Source organism: Manduca sexta, chromosome 17, assembly GCF_014839805.1.
Source record: "Manduca sexta isolate Smith_Timp_Sample1 chromosome 17, JHU_Msex_v1.0, whole genome shotgun sequence".
In the NCBI taxonomy this organism is placed as follows: Eukaryota; Metazoa; Arthropoda; class Insecta; order Lepidoptera; family Sphingidae; genus Manduca; species Manduca sexta.
The window spans coordinates 11588344-11610447 of NC_051131.1; the positions used below are offsets into that span (position 1 = coordinate 11588344).

General features: G+C 34.0%; 1 protein-coding gene and 1 long non-coding RNA gene across 2 annotated transcripts in view; one reads left to right on the top strand and one right to left on the bottom strand.

Moving 5' to 3' along the window:
- LOC115445279 (nitric oxide synthase-like protein) overlaps nt 1-979 on the bottom strand; it is a 35929-nt gene extending 34950 nt beyond the window's left edge. The window contains exon 1 of the mRNA XM_030171498.2: nt 368-979. Within this exon, the coding sequence (XP_030027358.2) occupies nt 368-892 (525 nt within the window). The 5' untranslated portion in view covers nt 893-979. The remainder of the gene's footprint in view (nt 1-367) is intronic.
- Nucleotides 980-1044: 65 nt separating this feature from the next.
- Nucleotides 1045-22097, top strand: LOC115445281. Its single transcript, XR_003938810.2, has 3 exons — nt 1045-1132; nt 18980-19206; nt 21793-22097. It is a non-coding gene; the product is annotated as an uncharacterized LOC115445281 (long non-coding RNA).
- Nucleotides 22098-22104: the final 7 nt, after the last annotated feature.

Below are 22104 nucleotides of genomic sequence, written 5' to 3' on the forward strand. Positions count from 1 at the left end.
TGTTCAAGCTCATTTACATTCATAAGTAGTTTACAATTATTTATTATAGCATTACGGATTTGGAATAGGATATAAATTTGACTTTATAAATAACGATTTAGAAATTAATTATGTATAAAATAATCATGATTTTCTATGGAACTAGGGAATTATATTTTTAAATATTTATGTCGAATTTTTATCATATATTGTCATTTTTTAGAAATTATATTTAAAAAAAGAAAACTGCGTATCTTCTTGACTAATAACGCCAAAAATCCTAAATAAAATTACGATAGTCAAACTGAAAAAAATATTCTGGACGTTCTAAATTTAAAAGAAATTAATTCATATTTTTTATATGTTAGATTTTTTATATATTACTCACCACGCGCGGACACGTAGTATCGTAAAGGCGATCGTACAGATACTCTCTTGACTCATGATTCTTCAACACTTTCGGTCTAATGACTTTACGCACCGGCCTCTTGACTTCTTCCACTTTAACGCATCGTTGGACCTCTTTCCCATTCTGCACAACTGTTTCTTTCCCATTTGGTACAAGCTCCTCAGTTTTCCCATTTGATACAGGAGCCTCAATTTTTCCAGTTGATACAGGAACCTCAATTTGCTCATTTGGTACAGAAGCCTCAATTTTCCCAGTTGATACAGTAGTCTCAATTTTCCTAGTTGATACAGGAGCCTCAATTTGCTCATCTGGCATAGAAGCCTCAACTTTCCCATTTGATACAGGAGTCTCAATTCCCGAAACAGTCGTATCTGCTGTAGCGAACGGGCATGTTTTGGCAGGTCTCATCAGCTCATTGATGAGATCTCTATTATGTACCGTGGTTATAACTCCTAAAGAATCGTTTATAATTGCTTCAGAGTTTTGAATGACACCAGGGGCCATTGTGTTAATATTTTGTTTATATTTCTCTATGCGAGACAAAGAGTTATTTAATAAGGCACCGGCGTCCTCGCGGGCGCACTAATCTAAAATAGGTGTCGCTCATGTATTTATAAGTGTTTTATCTAACGTGCCGAACTAAGACGCGTCAGTTTTTAATATTTGTTAAGCCTTAGCAAGTGACGTGAGTTTTGCAAAGTGCGAACCTATTTGTTTTTAGGTCGATGATTGCGCGTGTTACGGGTATGTTATATTGATGTGTGATATTATTTTATGCGCATTTTTTTAATTGATTGTGATCCATTATTTCATGATTTGAGGCGATATTTTTTTTATAATTGCAGATCTATTTTTACATTTTACAAATATTCAATCGATCTCTATGTACTAGTTATAATATCTTGTTAATTTTATAAATAAAAATGTCTTTGCCTACCTCTTTAGAGACAGGTGAAATATTCTTTAATGTTCGTTTACAACCCAATAAATTATAATTACTTAGAATTAAATTATATTCAAATAAAAAAAGGATAAAAATTGGGACAATAGTCTCTATTTATCAAAAAAAAAGGTAATTAACTACAAAAATACCATGTACGCTGTATATAAGGAAATTTTATATATTATTTAAAAAAAAAACAAACGCACGATGTCAAACAACGTAACAAAATTTTTTTTGGAACTGAGGCACACGTTATTTGATATAATTTATGTTTACCGCGCAAAAAGATGAGTTTCGCCTCCCTACGAAATTTTACTCAGGCATATACGCTTTATATCCCGAAGAGGTAGACAGAATCGGAACTAATGTGCCCACTTCTCGCCATTTATTTTTTGTCCCTTGAGAAATGCCGAATTATGAACACCAAAATCTCTGTATTATATTATTAATACAAATTAATAACATACATAACATTTCACAAGAACGCCACTTACACCTTTAATACATTACGAATTGGCTTTTTAGAATAATGTCAAATATTATTAATAGTCATCCATCGACACTAGCGAAATTCCCGCCATTTTTGTTGGCGACAATGGCACGGGTGTTATTCAGCCTAAGCATAACAAAAAGGAGGTAAGTATTACAAAATAGATTCTTTACAACCACCATATTTAATTTTATGTTCTTGTACTGTATTATTGAGAATGCATATCTATCAGGTTAGGATGTTTGTTTTTATTCACTTCTGTTCCGTGAAGCTCTTACTTTTAAACTACGAATCTTAACTTAATATGTGTTTATCCTAATGTTTACATTTTATTGGTCAAGATCAGCGATCATTTATCTCATTATGTGTGATTACATTAAACAGAAATATAGTTAAATCAATAAATTAAGCGAGTAATCTTTAATCGAATTTAGAATTATTTTTCCGTGTAATTTGTAATCGTAATTGTAAATTTGTAATTAAATTCCTTTTTGCCCAATACTAGTATGAGTATGTGTCGAAAATTAACCCATACGCCCGATTGTAATAACTCATAAACTTATAATAAATAACATTTTAATCAACTACCATAATATTTTTTTTTATTTTCAATAAAACTATTTAAAATAAGACCGAACAATATACTACTTACACTAATTCATATCTCCGATTAGGTTAGTGTTGATTTTTTAAAGAAAAATAATCCGAAGCTATCACAAAAGAACATAAACGTGGATAGGGTGTTTCATAGCACTAAAAAGGTTATCGTAAGTTTGCAGTACGAGCGACCCGTGAAATCTAGCGTCATAATAATCTTCCTACTTTACTTAAGAAGGTATATTTAGTCCCCGAATCGCAATGTATTGGAAATCGATTTGTATACGACTTTCCTGATGCCTTCTTGAGTTAAATGGTTTAAAATCTTGTTTCTTTCTATGCTTTATATTATGAAGTTTAATACAATAAAGAGGCAGGCAGAGATGCAACTAGATGCACTGTTTGATATGTGTGTTCCGTCCCATGATGTTAAAGGAGGCGAGCCTATCGCCATATCGGGCATAAATTCTACACTCCAATCTGATACAGAGCAGAAAAACTCAATATCATTTTGCCCCACCCAGGAATCGAACCCAGAGGACCTTAGGGCTGTGTTCGGACCAGGCAAACATAAGGCAGTTTAATACAAACATAAATTTTGGATTAATATTTCCACTACTTTTATACCGGGAAAGGTTTTCTATGCGGACGGAAATACAAGCAAAAGTTCGTTGCGTACAAATAAATGTCTTTGGTGAGTGCAATGCTGATGGTAGGGACCAGATATCTCGTCTGCTAGCTAAAATGCAGTTACCTACAAAAACCAAATCTTAGGATTATCAAATGAAGAAATACAATATTATTATTTGTAGAATTGATAAGTACTTAATTGCTGGTGGACATATTTATATCCACCCGTATAACGACCACCGTACACAAGGTGTTAAAACCCGCCATAGTGGCCCACGTAAGTGTCGCGTTCCGGAATGAGCCTGTCTATATCTGGTTCTAACAGGCCGGCATAATTGTGTCGACAGCCGAGGGGTAATGATGATTACCCCTAACGAAAGATGTTTCGTCAGTCCTCATTATATTGGACCCACTTCACTTACCATCAGGAGCAGAAGGGTCACTTTACTATGCACATACAAAAAGTACAATTTCAATCCATTTTTTAATTACATTACACATTGAATAGCAAACATGCGTGTCACCCTGAGACAAAGATGTTATTTTATCAGTTATTTCATTATATTCCTTCTTTGATATCAAACAAAGTAATCTAATTCATGTACTTTGATTAACACCGTAAAAATTACAATAAGGTGATATTTGGGTTCTCATCATTTTATCTGGTGTTAGCATTTAGTAGCTAATGTGTGTGGAGTGCCTAAAATGTCTAAATTTCCCAAAAATTGTCTATCTAAAATAAAAAAAGCTATAGGTAATAAATCGAAATAATAGATAACCGGAGTCTGGAATTTATGCTCGATATAGCGATAAACTCGTCCCCTATCACATCATGGGACGGAATACACACGGCGAAAATTCAGACCACCAATCGTCTTTGCCTACCCCTTAAAAATAAAAGGGATAGATCGGGGATAAAAGGCATAAGTGTGTGTGATATAGGCAATATAAAGGTTCGATGCACCTTAACATAAACTTGGCATCTGGCAAATAGATGTAAACTAATTATTACTCACGATGTTATCAGTTCTCCAAACATGGAGCTACCGTGGTATCTAGTCATGTGCCACTATTAACAATATTTGAACAAAGTCATGCATTTGCGTTGTCCCCGAATGCGGAATCATATTATTTACCTCCAACGGCAGTTTGTGTGATTTAACGTTTCTATGTTGTTAATCATGTGATTATTATCCTGAAGTAAAGAGTAATGGTTTGTTTGTTTCTCGTTCTCTGTTAATTCTAGCGGTTGTTTCATTTCGATACATTAATTAATGAAACTATATTATGTATTTGTATTTTAACTGTGTACGTGGGTTTAAAAAAAGAATTTCACGCTAAGCTTGGCGACGTCCGCGGGCGAGGATCGATCACCATCGGATGAGCAGTCAACTCGTCGAAGGCTGATTAGAAAATATAATTGGGTCATGAGGCAGTGGTAAATTAGCGTTCAACGTTTTAGAAAGACCGACTTCAGCAAACCCTGACGTAAACTGAATACACATACCTTTTGTTCCCGAAGGGGTAGGCAGAGACGCAACTCGTGCACCCACTTTTCGTCGTTCATATTCCGTCCTATGATGTGATAGGCGGTCAGCCTAACGCCAATTCAATCACAAATTCCAGACTCCGAGCTAATACTGAGTAGAAAAATCCAATATCACTTTTCCCGAACCAGCGATCAAACCTGAGACCTCACTGCAGTCGTACCTTAATATAACTACGCCACTAATATAACTACCTAGGGAAAATATGATATTGCTGTAAAAATACTTCAAAACAAGATGAAATGGTATGCAGAAAATAAATTAACATATTGCAATATAAAAAAGGCACAAAAGCATACGCCAGCAAACTGCACCGACAAAAAGGAAAATTTCGCTTAAAATAAATGTTTAAAGTAATCTGAAACACTCATCCAAGCTTTTGTTTTATCCGAAATACTGGTTTTTCATTTCATAATAACGTTCTGAAACTAGGCATTAGTTCCACTACACACTACACAGGCAATTTCAAAGCGAAAAGCAACCATACGAGTATAAGGAAATCGGTCATACGAATTCAATCGTTTAAAATGTTTCATGAATTTTAATTAAGAGCAATTTATAAGAGGCTAATTTTTTAGGTTTGATTTTGTCCATTATTCCATGTGTAACAGAAATAAAACGAAAAATAATTATTTCTGTGAAATTAGCATAAAAATTGGTTAAAAAATAAAGCAGATATTCATATCTGAGTTAATGTGAACAAAAATGGGAGCGTGGCGATCGCGCTATCTCTTTCTCACCTACGTAGCCTAATAGCCGATGACGACACAGTTTGTTGTTACTGTTATTTGGTAGCTACCCTTTCCATCAGATTCTTACTAACTTGTTATTGTGAGGATTTTGAAAATTCTTTTTCCATTCGTTTTTGGATGACCTACAATTTTTATTCATATATTTTAAAAAAGTAATCATCTACCATATAAAGTATTTCCTAATAAGGCAGAAAATTAATCAATACTTTGTACAAATTTTAATTAGTATCCAATACCGAAAAAAATCTTAAATAAGGTAGCTATACCGTAAGATAATTAGGTATCACACAGAATTTGAATATAAAAATGGTCGAAGTCGTACAGAATTTGTGCGCAGGTTAGGTGAAAATGAGCAAACCCATTACCCGCTGGCAAGCTTTCTCAGCCGCCCATAGACATCTTCAATCCGAGAGAAATTACTCCAGCGTGCTAGTGTGTGGGGGGGGGGGAGCGGTACATTACATTCTCCTTTGGCGTATTTCTAGTCACATGTTCATCGCGTATTTAACTTTTTTGTAATAACACCGTAAAAGCTCAGTAAGAAAATTCTTAACCTAACCGATGAACGCAATCATACTAAATAATCTATTAAGAATTTTTAAATCAAAACAAACTGGTTGACGGTTATGTTTTGACTGCAAAATCATAAATAGTTTTGTCTTTGGCCCTCAATAGTTGTTTTGACTAATTGTAGATATAATGAGTTATGTAAGATCTACTTAATGAATTGCGGTATGTACAGTCAGCCACAAAAAAAGCTAATCAAATTACAATAAATTAAATATTACCTATATTAGCTGTTTAATATGATAACTGTCTAATAAAATTTACTTGAAACTTGTGAAACAGTGCCTACCTCTTATTCGTTAACTGGCGGTTGTAATGTCCTTGAATACTATGAAACAGGCCATAATCAAACAAAACTTGCATCTTTCAATGTAAATGCTGCCTTAGCATCGTAAAAATTAGATTCATTAGTAAGAGAGCAAAACCAAACAACGGTCGGTAGTAAATTAATTCATCCGATTAAAACTTTTACAACACTCGATCTGAATTTTCGGCTGCAAGTTTTAATAGGAAAATTTTATCGCTTCGTACAAAATGTAATATGTAGGTGGTAATAATAAAACTAATATAAAAATAAATTATTTTTGCACTTCAAATTCTAACAGGAATAAGATTGTAATTTTTCAAATCGTTTTGTACCTACTTATTTAAAACAATAAAATATATTATCCTAACTAAAACATTATAAATAAACTCCTACTTTATATAAGACTTAACTCAATACACAGAAAGTCGCGTGTAAAACATAGTTCTAACATAATAAAAGTCACAAAGAAAACGCAAACACAACTACGTGACAAACAATGAATTAATTTTGTCGATTCCACCCCAGCGTGTAGGGTTAGCAAAAACGCTGATTAAGCACAACGAAACACTGCGTCAAGTATTACATTTTGCTAACGTTACAAAAACTTATTTCATAATGGCATACACGATTTAATTAATTCATGTGTAATGCCTTTCAGATATATTAATTATACTGATGTTTTGTACTCCAAGCTATTACTTGATTAACGTACAGTTATCTAAAAGATATAATGACACTACAAAAAAGATTTACAATATTTTATGTTCAGCAATTTAATTATACCAATTTTCCTTTGTCGATATTCGCCTTTGAGTTTTTTTTCTTAATGCTTTGAATGATGAGACGAGCTTGCTGTTCTCCTAATGGTGAGCGATACGACCGCCCATAAACAGTAGAAACACCATCCAACAACTTAAATTACAAAGTATTATTTGGTATTCCACTGCTCTCGCCATCCTGGGACTTTAAATGTAAAGTCTTATTATGTCCAGTAGAGACACTGGTTACAATGTTTTTCAAACCGGAACACAAGTGACTACACACTGCTGCTTGGCGGCAGAAATAGACATTGCAGTGGTACCTACCCAGACGGACTCTCACATATGAGGCACCTACAACCAATAACGGGCCACTGTCAACAATAGATTGTCTATACAATTTCCTTAATGACATAATATTCTTAAGAAGTTTCAGAATTTAATTTATGCTTGTATTATACATTATTTTTTATGCTGACTCTACATATTTCAAGTTGAGAGCTCATAAATTCATCGCGGTTGTTAACAAATATATCTAACACGGGTTCAACATTTTAATGAATTATTGGACATTATTACAATTGGTATCTTCGAATTATGGTCAATCAATAAGTATAGATTTGTGAGTATGATTAATAATATCAGCCCTGTATTATATATTGTCCCAATAGTGGGCAACCGCCTCCTCTACTACTGAGAAGGATTAGGCCTTAGTCCCCCATGCAGGTTTAGTGCAGATTTGCAGACATCACATGCCTTGAAAAATTCTTATGGTTTATTAATCATATTATATAAAATCGTAATTTCATATTGATGAATTTAGATACAAAAGTTACAAAATGATCCACGGATAAAATATGAAATGCAGTAATATTTTTAATTTCAATTATATTTCGCACCTGTAAGGAAAATCCCTAAAAAATATTTACAAGAATTGAGTTATCAATCTAATTTTATTGAAAATGTAACCAAAAACTATAGAATGAATAAAAAAAAGTCTTGAAAATGTTCATTTTGTAACATATTGTTTTTAAATGGGCGATGAGTTACTTAAAATATCACAACAACTTAACATGAACATATGTATTTTCACAATTTTTTCTTTCTTTGTGTTTTATTTATCATAATTAATAAGCGACAAATAGAAGATTAACAAAGAGTCAATAGTCTTGAATCACTTCCTTTTGTAGCGGTTGGTTTTTAAATGTGTTTGTGTTACTAAATAAATTATATCAAAATGAACTGACATGAATATTTTTTTTCACAAACTTTACACGATTCTTTCGCGGTCGTAACTTAGTTAGAATAAACGATAATTTACAACACTAACAATGAATCGATAATCCATGTTTTTATAACAGTTTAAAACTTATCGAAATTCTCACAATCCTTATTTATGTGGAAAGTTTCGCACCCCAGAGTTATGTTAAATCGTATACTAATGAGTATTGTACCACGAAGTTTGTTTCGGATCATCTTAAAAGCCACTTGGGAAGTTGGATATCGTTTTATGATTTACAAATATTGCTATAAATTTAGATAAGTTATTTAGAGCTGAAATTTGCTGAGTTTATTTCTAGATTAGGTATATTACTTGAAGATATTTGGGTAACCTAACAAAAGTTGGAGCAAATATAGGCTATATAGTAAATAAACTTTGAAAATATCTTTCGCGTAGAGTGTAGGCGAAGGTGGGATCAAAACATAGGTTTTTAGATAAATTCAGTTACGTGAGAAATATTTTCAAATGACTGGTGGTAGATTTCTTATGTGAGAGTCCGCTTAGGTAGGTACCACCATAATGTCTATTTCTGCCGCCAAACAGCAGTGTGTAGTTACTTGTGTTCCGGTTTGAATAACATTGTAGCCAGTGTAACTACTGGACATAATAAGACTTAACATCTCATGTCTCAAGAGATAGCGAACGCAGTGAAATACCGAACAATACTTGTAATTCAAGGCGATTGATGGTGTTTTATAAAATTGTGGGCGGTCGTATCGCTTACCATCAGACGAATAGAAAGCTCATCTCGTCATTCAAAGCAATCAATAAAATAATAAAAAGGAATAGTGTAAAACTATCAAAACATACCTAAATAACACCATCAACATCTACTCCGTGCTAATCATGGACATCGCGCAATATACCTAGTTTAACCCATTTACCATCGGAATGTTTGCCGGCAAACATGACAGTTACATGACAGTTGCATGACATTACGCGTGTCACGGAAAAATAACCTTGTTATGTGGTATATAATAAGTTTATATTCCCGTGACACACGTAATGTCATGTAGCTGTCATGTTTGCCGGCAAACATTCCGCTGGTAAATGGGTTAAGATTCGATTTTCCATTACTTTTTATCACAAACACCAAATCAAAACACCCATTTCCATAAATTCAGGCATGGGTATGAAGTTGCGAAGTGGATTAGCCGTGATCATCCTAGCTGACTGATATCGCGTCAAAGCCTCACCGGCCGTTGGGTATTAATAAAAAAGTTAATCGCGCGTGCAAAGCCACTGCGGCCTGCCCAATATACGAGAAATTGGCAACCATTTTTATCGGTTTATGTGTCAAAGGGGCTTTTAAGTTTTAAAAGGACTAATTTATTCAACCTAGTCATTTGGAATCAGTATATAAAAAAATACATCTCTATATCATAGATAAATAATATGTTTTATACCCCAGGAGTTTTATATGCAGAGTATATTTTTGGACACCACCTTAAGTTATAAGAAAAAAATATTTGGAAACTATATGGGACAAAGCGAGTTGTCACTTATTAACCTTCTTAAAAAAATGGCGGTGGTTGTCAGTTCGACATAGGTATATTAAAAAAATATTTTTTTACTTAAAAGAAAATGCATCTAAATTGGTCGCATTTATCAAAATCAATTCAGGAGTTTGGCTTTAAAACTAAAATAACTAGAACAAGCATGTAAATAAAATTTTAAATGTTAGCAGGTTAATCCGCCACTGTACTTAAGGAAATCGCCCTTTTAGGATCTCGATATGTAAAACAAACTACCACGCAGCGTACAAAATCATCAATAAACATTGTTATTTATAACATTTGCATCGTCGAAATGGAATTTTTGTAAGTACTCTGTTCAGGTAACATTTTGTTAGACAAAGTTGTAGTGTCATAGCATTAAATGTGGAATGATACGCTATCCCCCAGCAAAGCAGTTACATAAAACACTGAAACAAACTAAAGTTTATTATGTCAGTTTAACAAAGTATTTTTTGTAACTCATTAGCGTTTCGTAGTAAAAACGACTTAAATAATTTAAGCACACAATCTGGAAAAAGGTATAGAATTGTTTATATAAAGACTGTCTTGATGGCTTAGTTGTATAACGTACGCGATACGACATTCGCCCTGTAGTCTTGAATTCGAATCCCGGGCCTGGCAGTGATATTGAGAGTATCTGGTCAGTAAAACACGGACTCTGGAATTTGTACCCGATATAGCAACATGTTCACGAAAAATGAAAATCGCCGCATTAGTTGCGCCTCTGCCTACCCCTTTTGAAAAGGTGAGAGTGTGTTCTTCTCGTGATAGGGGGCGAGTCTATTGCCATATCGGACACAAAATTATTGACTTTGCCTTACTGATTTAAAAAAAATACTCCGACGCATATTTACATCCATAAATCTTAGTTCCTTCGCCGACAAATACATAGCCCCATATATTTTGTCGCGAACTCTGTCCCTTGTCACATATTTTCGATGGGATTAACACCGTAAGCTTATTTCTGTCCATTACCGGGGAAGCCACTCATGTAATGCGCCTTTCAACAGATTTTTAAATATTTCCACACCCATCGCGTTTTGTTTGACACATTCGGTAAATGACGAAATTAATATTTTAATTCTACTAATCTACTAAATGAAATATATAAATAATGTTAAATTAGAGTGAAATGGCGCGTGTTTGAGGAGTATGTCCAGCTGTGGAGTAAAATATAGGCTGATGATTATGATGATCCTACTAATTATAAAAGTATAAGTTTATGAAGGTGATTATATTTTCACGCGAGCGGAACCGCAAGTAATAGCTAGTTATAAATAAAAAAATATTACAAATTACATTTAATTTACCACTATTTTATCCTTAGCTTATGCAACAAATCCTTAGTACTGATAAGAGTATTGTAACAGCATTTTCTGTACTAATACTGCGTTTATTTCGTGTGTTTAATAAATAATTATCTTCATTAGATTTTCATACCATTTAATAACGATCCAAGCAACCTATATTGCTTAATTTGCTTGCAAACAGTATAGATGTCTACAAACAACTTGATCTAGTTGGTGGGCCTTTTGCTGTTTGCGGAAGGCTTATTTTTAACTGACCTAACGGCCAGTAGCCAGACGCAAATCGGCTTTCGTAACCACACGGACTTTCAGGTGAGCGCTTTAGGCACTCACAACCCTTTGAAAATAGGTGAAGGCAACCCTGTAACGGGTTGCGTTCTTCGGCTCAGGATGGCCACAAAGAGAGGATGGAATGCGAGAGACGAAGATTGCCTGATCTAGCAATCATTCCATCAATACGCCGCGCCGTTGCCCTGAGCGCAGTTCTCCACGGACTGCCGATGGCTATAACACCATCAGAATTTAGAATTACGTCTATATGGTACCAATTATAGAGTTTATGGAGGACAGTAATTATATATCATGAGACAACCCACTTTTATACATACGTGGCAAAGTCACCCAACTGCATCTGATAGTAAGCGAGGTGGAATGAAAGTGTCATCTGGCGGGAATAACCATTTCTTGTTTGATAATTAGGTCGACCCAAAAAGCGATTCTGAAAAACGGTTTTTGGCTGTGAAAACCGATCACACATCTACGCCAAGATATTTAGGTAAATATTGCCGAAATTTGCAACCTACGGTATCTCGGTTAATAAGTTGCCGGGTGTTTTCTAATTAATGCCCAGCCAGGCGGGCCAACGGTTGTCGATATAAATATTCATCTCACCGAAGACGGTATCGTAATAACTGGCGAATGTTCTGCAAACATCAATTCTGAGATAATTAATTTGAGATTACGCCGAGAGTTCGCGACATTTTGCGATTGAACGCCATTGTGGTGTAAGTATAAATAGGATATATAAATAAATGGAAAAATTAGCGTTATGAAACTTCAAATGGCTGATGAACATTGGCTACAATGTCTGTCAGATCAGAATAAGACATTGCAAGATGCTGCTTAGCGTCTGAAGTACACATGCTGCTGGTGGTAGGATATATTTTATATCCCCAATTTTTTATTGGATTAAAACGATACAAATGTTGTTAGAATACAATGTGTTTTCTAACAAAATTTGTTTTTAAATGAACTCGCAAAAACAGACGTAGCTGATCAGCTTAGAAAGCGAGAGATAGTGGCACGTGCCAAAATGCTGTCTCATTCTCATGTGTTTTGTTAATTACATCACTCGCGCTGTGTGCTGTGTGTCATATGATATTTGTGTTACCGCATACATTATTGTTCATTTCACTTTAAATATACACAATATTATGCATTCATATTCTCCCGAAAATACCTAAATAGAATTTTATGACTTATCTTAACATAATAATTCCCATGTTAATTCATGACTACTTCGATGGAGTAGTTGTATTATGGTACGACTCCAGTGCTGAGGTTCGATCCCCAGGTCGGGCAGTGATATTAGGTTTTTCTACACAGTATCAGCCCGAAGTGTGGTTTTTTGCCTAATATGGCAAGAGACTCACTTCCTATCACATTATGGGATGGAATACACATGGCGAAAAGTACGAGCACTTGTTGCGCCTCTGCCTATCCCTTCGGCGTGAAGCCAGCCGCCATAGCGGCTGACGTAAGTGTGTCGCGTTCCGGGATCAACCTGTATATATCCGGCTCCAACAGGCCGGCATAATTGTGTCGACTGCCAAGGGTTAGTCATCTCTTGTCAGCCTATCAAATCTAATGTATCCAGGTTTATTGATAAAGCCCAAGTATATAGTTTGTGGTCTGCATATAAATATGAAAAAATATCTCAACTATGAGCTAAAGTAACTTTGCTAAACGCTTAGATCGTCACAATTAAAATCATTGACTACCTAATACACAAATTCATGGTATAACAATGTATACTAAAAATGGTGATCACATGAAAACACAATTGTTGGTAATTTTTTAGTGAAATATCTTGGGACTTAAGTTTCCTCATCTACGCAATTAGTTAATTAAAGTCCAAAACCTAGTATCTTTAGAGCAGATTTTAACTAAAATTAGAGAAGATTGCGGATCCTTATTTAATCCTTAAAAATACGAATTGTCCCTTCAAAGTTTCAAAACCTCTGGGGATTTAAATAAAAAACCGCCACACAAGCGATTTGTGGTCAACATAAAAGTATTTTTAATTAAATCTAAAACAAAACCATTTGCATCTTATAAAAAAACAACTAACCACCTATATCTATTGCGATTTAACTATATTTTCGAAAAATATCTTATATTAAAAATCCCGTTCCGAGAATCAAATTAGATCTCATTGTAAGTCACAAACTCACCAAGCTACGGAAGCTGTCAATGTCAATTCAATAACCTGTATGTACCGGTGCATTATTTCGCAAAATTAACTGGCAATGTGACCTCGCCCTTACCTCAAATTAATTTAAGGTCACGCTTTATAATTACACCGTCAATACCAACAAGAATTGTGACATTTTTGGAAATATATTTTTAACAAAAAAATGTCACTCCCGCCTTGTAAAAGATGTAAACAAAATTATTGCACTTGTAAATAATGGCTCAGTGTAAGAATTCGATTCGAGAATAAGTGATGATTTGTTTCAGAATTAATCTTGCTGAAATCTTTAAAACTACGCAACGGATTTTGATGCAGTTTTTTTTAATAGATAGAGTGATTCAAGAGGAAGGTTTATATGTATAATAATAACATCCATTAAATAGTCAGCATTGCACCCGTGCGAAGCCGGGGCGGGTCGCTAGTATTATTATAAGGGGATATAACAATTGTTAAATATTACAATACTGTCGCTTTAAGAATAAACACTTAAAAATAATTATTTTGAAAAAAAAATTATCTATGAATCAATTCGATCAGCGGTAAATCTAAAAGTAAATTCACTTTAGTACAAAACATCCAACGGGATTGTGAGAAAAAATATATGGAAAACAAAAAGGAATAAATAACAATTGGTTTTGTAAATAAAATTGAAGGTCCAGTCATATTGTGCGCGTTGTTCAAAATAAACAGTACTTAGGGTTGTTCGACATTGGGCCGTAAGACGGGTGAAACCAACATAACCGTCCCACTTACCAAATGATGATACCGATAAAGCATTATTTGCAAAAACAAAGGTTGTCCGAATACAAAATATAAACGAATAAAAATTCTGAATACCTAACATCCACAAAAATCGTCATAATTACTTTGACTATCAATTTAATTGATTTGATATAAAAGTCATGTATCGAAATAATTCGATTTCACATTCATATTTAAATGTCTAGACATTTCAATAATTCGAATGATTACAACCCTAGAGACGATACTTTGATTGCCATTCACGGTTCATTGGTTATTACCCACTCTGAGCATTTAATTTGTTTAAACAATTGGTTTACTTTTTACATCACCATTCGAGTTTTTACAAAACGTTGCTTTTATTCGAATGTTTTCATTTATTTATTTGAATGTAGTATTTTGATGTTAAAGTGATATTATTATTATTCGATATCATTCAGTCTGAAATTGCTAGTAATTGCAATAAATTAGCGCTCTTATTGTAATTGTAGCACCTAACATAGCTGGCAAAATATCACATCTCTGCTTGCCCCTGAAAAGGAAAAAGGTGTCACTTCGTAGATACGTATCTTAATAATGTATAAGATGCGGTTGTAATGAAGTAACGTGATTTGAATTTTAGGTGTTTTCTGTAATAGAAAGAGAGTTATCATGAAAATAAGTGAAGTGAATCTCCATCTAGTAATTGCTATACTGTCGAAGGTTTCATATTATATCAATTAAGCTGGCTAATTTTGTACGTCATTGGGATTTCCATAACGATGGCAAAATGACAAGAAGAAGAAAATGGCCTTCGCAGTGGCTGTTACTGTTATACATCCGATGTAGCGTAACCTCTGCTAATAGTAAATAAACTATCCAGTTTATAAATTCTAAGGGCGTTATTACTCTCCCACATATCCCATTCCTAACATATACAGCCAGAAATCTTTAGTCAATAATAGAAAGTCCTACCGAAAGGCATTTAATCCTTTCTTCCTTATATATAAAAAAAAAAAAACATTTACGTCGAATTGGTAACCTCCTCCTTTATTTGAAGTTGGTTAAAAACAAAGTCCCCGCGCCGCGTCTTTCTAAACGCGATAAACTCCAAAACTATCGGATAGATTTCGTTAAAATTTGAAGGCTACTTTTATCCCGAGAAAATATGTAGCAAAACTTAAAACCCGGAAAAACTCTTTCACCCGAGCGAAGTTGGGACCAAAAGGTTGCATATTATAAATGCGAAAGTAACTATCTGTCTGTTACGCTTTCAAGGATAAACTTGTGACCGATTTTCTTAAAATTCGGTAGGGAGTAAGCTTGGACCATCGAAAGGACGTAGGCTACTTCTTGTCCCGGAAAAGTAAGAGGAATTTTATCCCGGGAAAAATATTTCAACCGGAGTCATGTGTAATGCTAGCTACAACATAAAATTCACTAGTTGTCATCCATGACTGTATCTAAACATGTCAAGCAAAAATCTATAAAGATGAAAATCAACGGGCAAATGATTTTATTTAATCTATTCTTAATCTTCGTCAATTTTGACGATATCGTCCAACCTAGTTAAATCGTTGCAAATAAAAAAGATCTTATAGAACAGTTGCTGGCCCAATACTTAAAATAAATATAAAGGTTTTTTATATAGGATACTTATTAACATGCCGTAAACGTATTGATTTTGTTTTTTTGTTGTCGTATATTTTACAGTAAAATTTATCGGATATGCTAAGTGCACATAAATAGTCATACGACGTCTCGTAACTTCGTAATAAATACATTTAAGCAAAGTTAATGCGAAATAAAAATACATTATATGATGCCATTGTACACTCAACCAAAAAAATAATAAAACATATTTATAAATTCAGCCTATACACGATAATAGGTTTTATTTAAAGTGAAACTTCTTTAGAATCGTTGTGATTTGAAATTCGATGGAACAAAAATGCGTTACAATATTTGAAAAAGGAACAGCGTTCAACCAGCCTGCATGCTACATTTTGCATCATTTTATTATTTTGTCGGTATGTATTTAATACATATATTTAATAATAAATAATAATATCAGCCCCGTATTATATACTTGCCCACTACTGAGCACGGGCCTCCTCTACTACTGAGAGGAAATTAGGCCCCAGTCCACCACGCTGGCCTAGTGCGGATTGGTAGACTTCACACACCTTCGAAATTCCTGTAGAGAACTTCTCAGGTGTGCAGGTTTCCTCACGATGTTTTCCTTCACCGTTAAAGCGAACGATAAATTCACAAAGAATACACACATGATTTTAGAAAAGTCAGAGGTGTGTGCCCTTGGGATTTGAACCTGCGGACATTCGTCTTGGCAGTCCGTTCCACACCCAGCTAGACTATCGCCGCTTTTGTTTCTTATGTACATATGTTTGCGCCTGCGTATTATAAAGCTCCAGTATAAAAAAAGCGTGTTGTATTTTTATTTATGTGAATATTTTAATCTCACTAATAAATAAATTTTGCAAGTATGTTTTAGTATTTGTGTGAAGAAAAGTAAATCCCTTTTACTTTGTTTCGGTGAAGTAAAAGTGATTTTTACACACAAAAGTATATACACGATTCGAAGTTTCGAATTTTTTCAACTACTTATTTTGATGGCAATACTTACTAATTCTTAAATAAATTAATCTCTAAAAGATCCTATAAAATGATTTTTTATTTTTACGCGAATGTTAGACATAAGTCAGTCTTCGAAACGTGAGAATGAATTATAATATAATCCGAAAATAGTTTTATTTTAATATCCTACAACTACATATATATAAAATGATCGTTAATGCTAACAAATTCAATAATCACATAACTTTCATGAAAATCTCGATACGTTGTTGATCTATTAATAAGCAATTTCGGCGAACGCAGAGGCGATCTAAGATACGTCACGGAACACCACTCGCTGGTCTCCTCTTGTCTCTTTATATAACAGATTACAAACTAATAAACTTCAAACAAATCGTAATCTTATTGAGACGTAATAAAGTTCTTTACTAAGAAATGCGAAAGTTTGAAAATGTGTTACCGTTTTAAATCGTTCTAATACTTTGAGAGTTTATCCAGGTTTCTGTTACTATTACTTTAAAACTTATGCTGAAACTAAGTTTGTTCGCAGCATTTCCCGCGTGAAAAAAATCGGGGAAAATTCACGTTTTTTATTTTCCCGGGATGAAAGTCCCGCTTTATATTTTTCCTGAATGAAAACTAGCCCATGTCCTTCCCAAGATCTCAAACTAAACGAACAAAATCCCTTCCGTAATTTTTGAGTTTATCTCGTTCAAACAAATGGACGCGACGGGGGATTTTGTTTTATAATAAATATAATATGGATATGGACTTTTACTCCTACTTATAGATCTGTCAATAAAAACTATTTGAAACCTAGACCGCCGCCAATATTAATTACAGAATGTCTAGACATAAAGTTTAAATCAAAACATAAACGTAAATAACAATGTTTATTTCTTACAATAAATGTTTGGTGACTTGCTCAAATCTTTTTCTATTAAACTTTCTTTAAAAATTATATCTAAACCTTAATAATTAATGATAGTACTGAGGCCATCAATAACAATTTTAGACATGTAACAAATTATGCGAAAGGAACGATTTTCCTTAATCTTTGCCATGATGATTCTTCCCCATAAAAATACCTTTGTCAGTATTTAAGCGGATATTTTATATTTAAAAAGGTAGAAGTTCCATGGAATTTGCTATATTTTTATATATGGAGTTTTCCTTATAACACAGGATGCATAAAGATTTGACGGGCTGGGGCCTTATTCTCTATCCCGCACGTTATTTTGACAGTGTGCAACAAGCACGTAACACAACGCATCATGTTTAGGACTATAGAAATTTGGCTTACAGAATACCATTCCACACACATTTCTCGAAGATAACATGACACGGCCGCGTTACGCGTTTACACTATCATACAGAATAAGGGCCCTGAGTGTAATGATGCACTTCTGTGTATCCCTTCAACGGTAAATACGTGAGCTTAAACATGTACAATATATTCATAATATGCAGGGTCATTTTGACATTGTGTTACTAAATGCAACCACCTACTCGCCATTGTGCATTGTGCCAAAAATCATCCATAAATAACCTATATTTTCACCAAAACTCCTAGTTTTATTTTTCTAATTTTTTGATCATTTGTTAGTTTAAATCGAAAATGGCACGTGTGTGAGTGTATTTCTGACGGAAAGTATGATGTTGCTACTTCGTGAATCCTCTTAGAGTAATAAGTAGTGACATTAGGGCGGGTAAAATTAAAATTACTTTTCATTAATATTTTTTTTTTCAAAACTTACACTTTTTTATTTTACATCTACGGCTCGACTAACTTATTGCAAAGTGTTATTTCCAAGAAGATAAATACTTATGTGGTTTCATTTAGTAACGCAATGTCAAAATGACTCTTCATAGCTGTGATATTTCTCATAAAGTCGATTACAATGTAACGGTTCGATTTAATTCCCATGAAATTTTTTATTGATAAACTAATATACAGAAATAACTCGTGAATAAAAACAATTTTCTTCAAACAAGGAAGTTTGAAAGCCAACGTCCACATCTAATGAAACAAATAAATATTCCTTGTTTAATTTTGTGGAATGGAATATTCCAGAAGATAATTATCTCGTAATTTCCACCTTGCAGCGCCACCTGCATCCAGACCGTTGCAGATATCATCAAGCTCAAATAAATGGGTATGCAGAATGCCACACCACAGTTATAATTTGGTTCCCAAGAATTAATTTAATTTAAGATATACTCCTAGATAGGAGTGGAAAAGAGAATTATTGTAATAGCCAAATGGCAGAGAAAACATAAAAGCAGCTGCGTGTACCATTTAGAGAAGGAAAAGCCTCCACTGAGATATAAAAGTAAGAATTTTAAGCGACGCTTATTCAAAAAGACTTTTAGGCAATAATAAGATAAACATTTTTAATATCGATTTTACTTATTTAATGTACCATGCAAAAAATCCTGTTCTTAATTTGAAAGTTGCAAAATATTTTGGATTTATTACTTTTCTCACTCTACGCAAGCCAAATTTCATTATCATAGGATTACTGGTAAGCTTTAAAACTGTAGACTCTAGTTTTTATACTAAACTGCTATAGAATCTACATTACTTAATCATGATTGATCACTTCAACACTTAATCATTACCCCGTGGTCTAGTAAATACATACGTCTTGTAAGATCACTCCATTAGGTACTAAAGGCGACCGAATTTGTATTCGGAACGTCTTCGTAAACACCATGTGTTCCGCCCCTGTCATGTGTTTACCTGAACATGATAGGTCAACGGGAAGAGAATGCATAATGTAAGACGACTAATGTGTGTATAAATAACACAATTAATTTACAGAATAGTGTTTACTATTTATTTTATTACGTAAGGTTAGGGTTTTTTTACGTTATTTAGTTTCGAAATTCGAAATTAGCTACTAACCTAGTAAGGCCAAAAAGTTAAAGGAATTACTCTTCTTTTTTTTTCTTTCCCTTATTTTTTTAATAACTAAGACGTTACCTGCGGCTTCACCCACGCGTTACACCTTTCACGCTACAAAAGATTCTAAAACACTGAACGACGATCAAATTCAAATTACAATATTTTATTATTTTCCGTGGGAACAAATCACCAGATCAAAAAGTAGCTATGTGACATTATCTACCTTTCTGTAAATGTCACCCGAAACCGTTCAGTTGTTATTGTGTTTACTTCTAACAAACATACAAACACTTTTGCAAACTTTCGTATTTTTAATATTAGTTCCTATTTTTTAATGCTTTTAATGACGAAACGAGCTTGCTGTTCGCCTGATGGTGAGCGGTACAACCGCCTATAAACAGCAGTAGCACCATCCATAACAATTACAATATACATACGAGTATATTGTTTGGTATTCCACTGCGCCCGCCATCCTGAGACATGAGATATTAAGTCTTATTATGTTCAGAAGTTACACTGGCTACAATTTTCTTCTAACCTAAACACAACAGTAAATACACACTGCTACTTGGCGGCAGAAATAAACATTGCGGTGGTAACTACCCAGGCGGACCCTTACATATGAGAGATCTACCACCAGTAAAAATAAGATTATTTACATAATGCATTTATCTTAACATTTTACCAACCTAAATATTAAGCGGTGTTTGTTCGCAAATCAGAGACTACGATTTATTGTCCTTAAGCTCATTTGCGACTCAAGATAAGGATGCTCATGTTTAATATTTACATTAACAGTAAACAGTATTAAGGTATATGACATTAAAGTGTTTGACAATAGTTATGACATTTTATAAAAAAAGAGGGATACAAGAAGTTTGATGGTAACGATAACGCGTTTTTCCCCGCGAAAAAAAAGGGATACAAGAGGTTAGTAACGTTCATAATTGTAAATCTCAAGCCTTCATGGATGAAACATAGCATAAGGGCACATAGCTCGCAGAACTGGTGGCCGATGGGGCAAGAAGGTTATAGAGAAGAGGCTACGAACTGGCTAGCGCAGCGTGAGATGTCCACCCACGGGGTGGACAGATGACCTAACAAAAGTCGCAGGAGGTGGATGAGCGCCGCTTACAATAGGTCGATCTGGAAATTTTTGGGGGAGGCCCATGTTCAACAGTTGACATCCTGGCTGATGATGATGAATGGATTGCAAACTAATTTAGAAATAGAATATAATTCTAGAATCCTAGAAATTCTTAGGAATAGAAAAAAAATCGAGGAGCTCAAGAAGAGATAATATAGAAAATAATATCTCCCAATAACCAGTATTACGTTTAAAAAGAAAAATATATCGTTTTCGTTCCAATGCTAATACAATCACCACATTGCGCCCAGAAGACATCTGCGCCACTCTGTTACAAGGAAACAAAGTATACTAATAAGAAAGTTAATATATTGCCGCACTGCCTTGTAATCAACGATACAGTCTGCCACCAAGCAGCAGTATGTAGTGACTCTTGCGTTCTGGTTTAAAGGACATTGTAGCCAGTGTAACTACTGGACATAATAAGACTTAACATCTCATATCTCAGGATGGCGTGCGCAGTAGAATACCAAACAATATTTTGTAATTAAAGGTGCTGGATGATGTTACTTCTGTTTATGGGCGGTTATATCGCTTACCATCAGCCGAACGGCAAGCTCATTTCGTCAATGAAAGCAACAAAAAAAAAATAATCACCAGATCTGGGGGCGATGTGATCAAAGAACTCAAAGAACAAAGTAATAAAACAATAAACCATTATTTGCATATAAAAATAGAATGTAATTTCCCATTATTTTTACTGTTTAGTTGGCCTGGAGCATAATATTTGCAGACAGTGTTTACGCAAACTATTTTCGTAAGCACGATAACGGTAAAGATATTCCAAACATGGACTGGAAAACGATTGTTTTGTTAGAGTACGTTGCACTGCCCTCATTTATTTATCTGAAACTTTATTTACAGGTTTTACCGCTTGAAGAAAAACAGCGTTTTTAATTGTTATTTTGCCTGTTGAAAGGAGATGGAAGATAGATTTAAAGGTCAGAAGGTATATTATCTAATATTATTATGAAAGAGATGGATAGGTTGTGCGATCATTCAGAAGCTATATTTTAAAAAAATATTATGGAATTATTTTTCGAATATGTCATATTTACTGTAAGGTGGAAGATACAGTTTCGGAAGAAATATTAGCTAAAATTATTATAGAAGTATTATCCCAAATTATCTACCAGTCATGTTTTAAAGTAAACGATATTAGCGGAATATTTGATG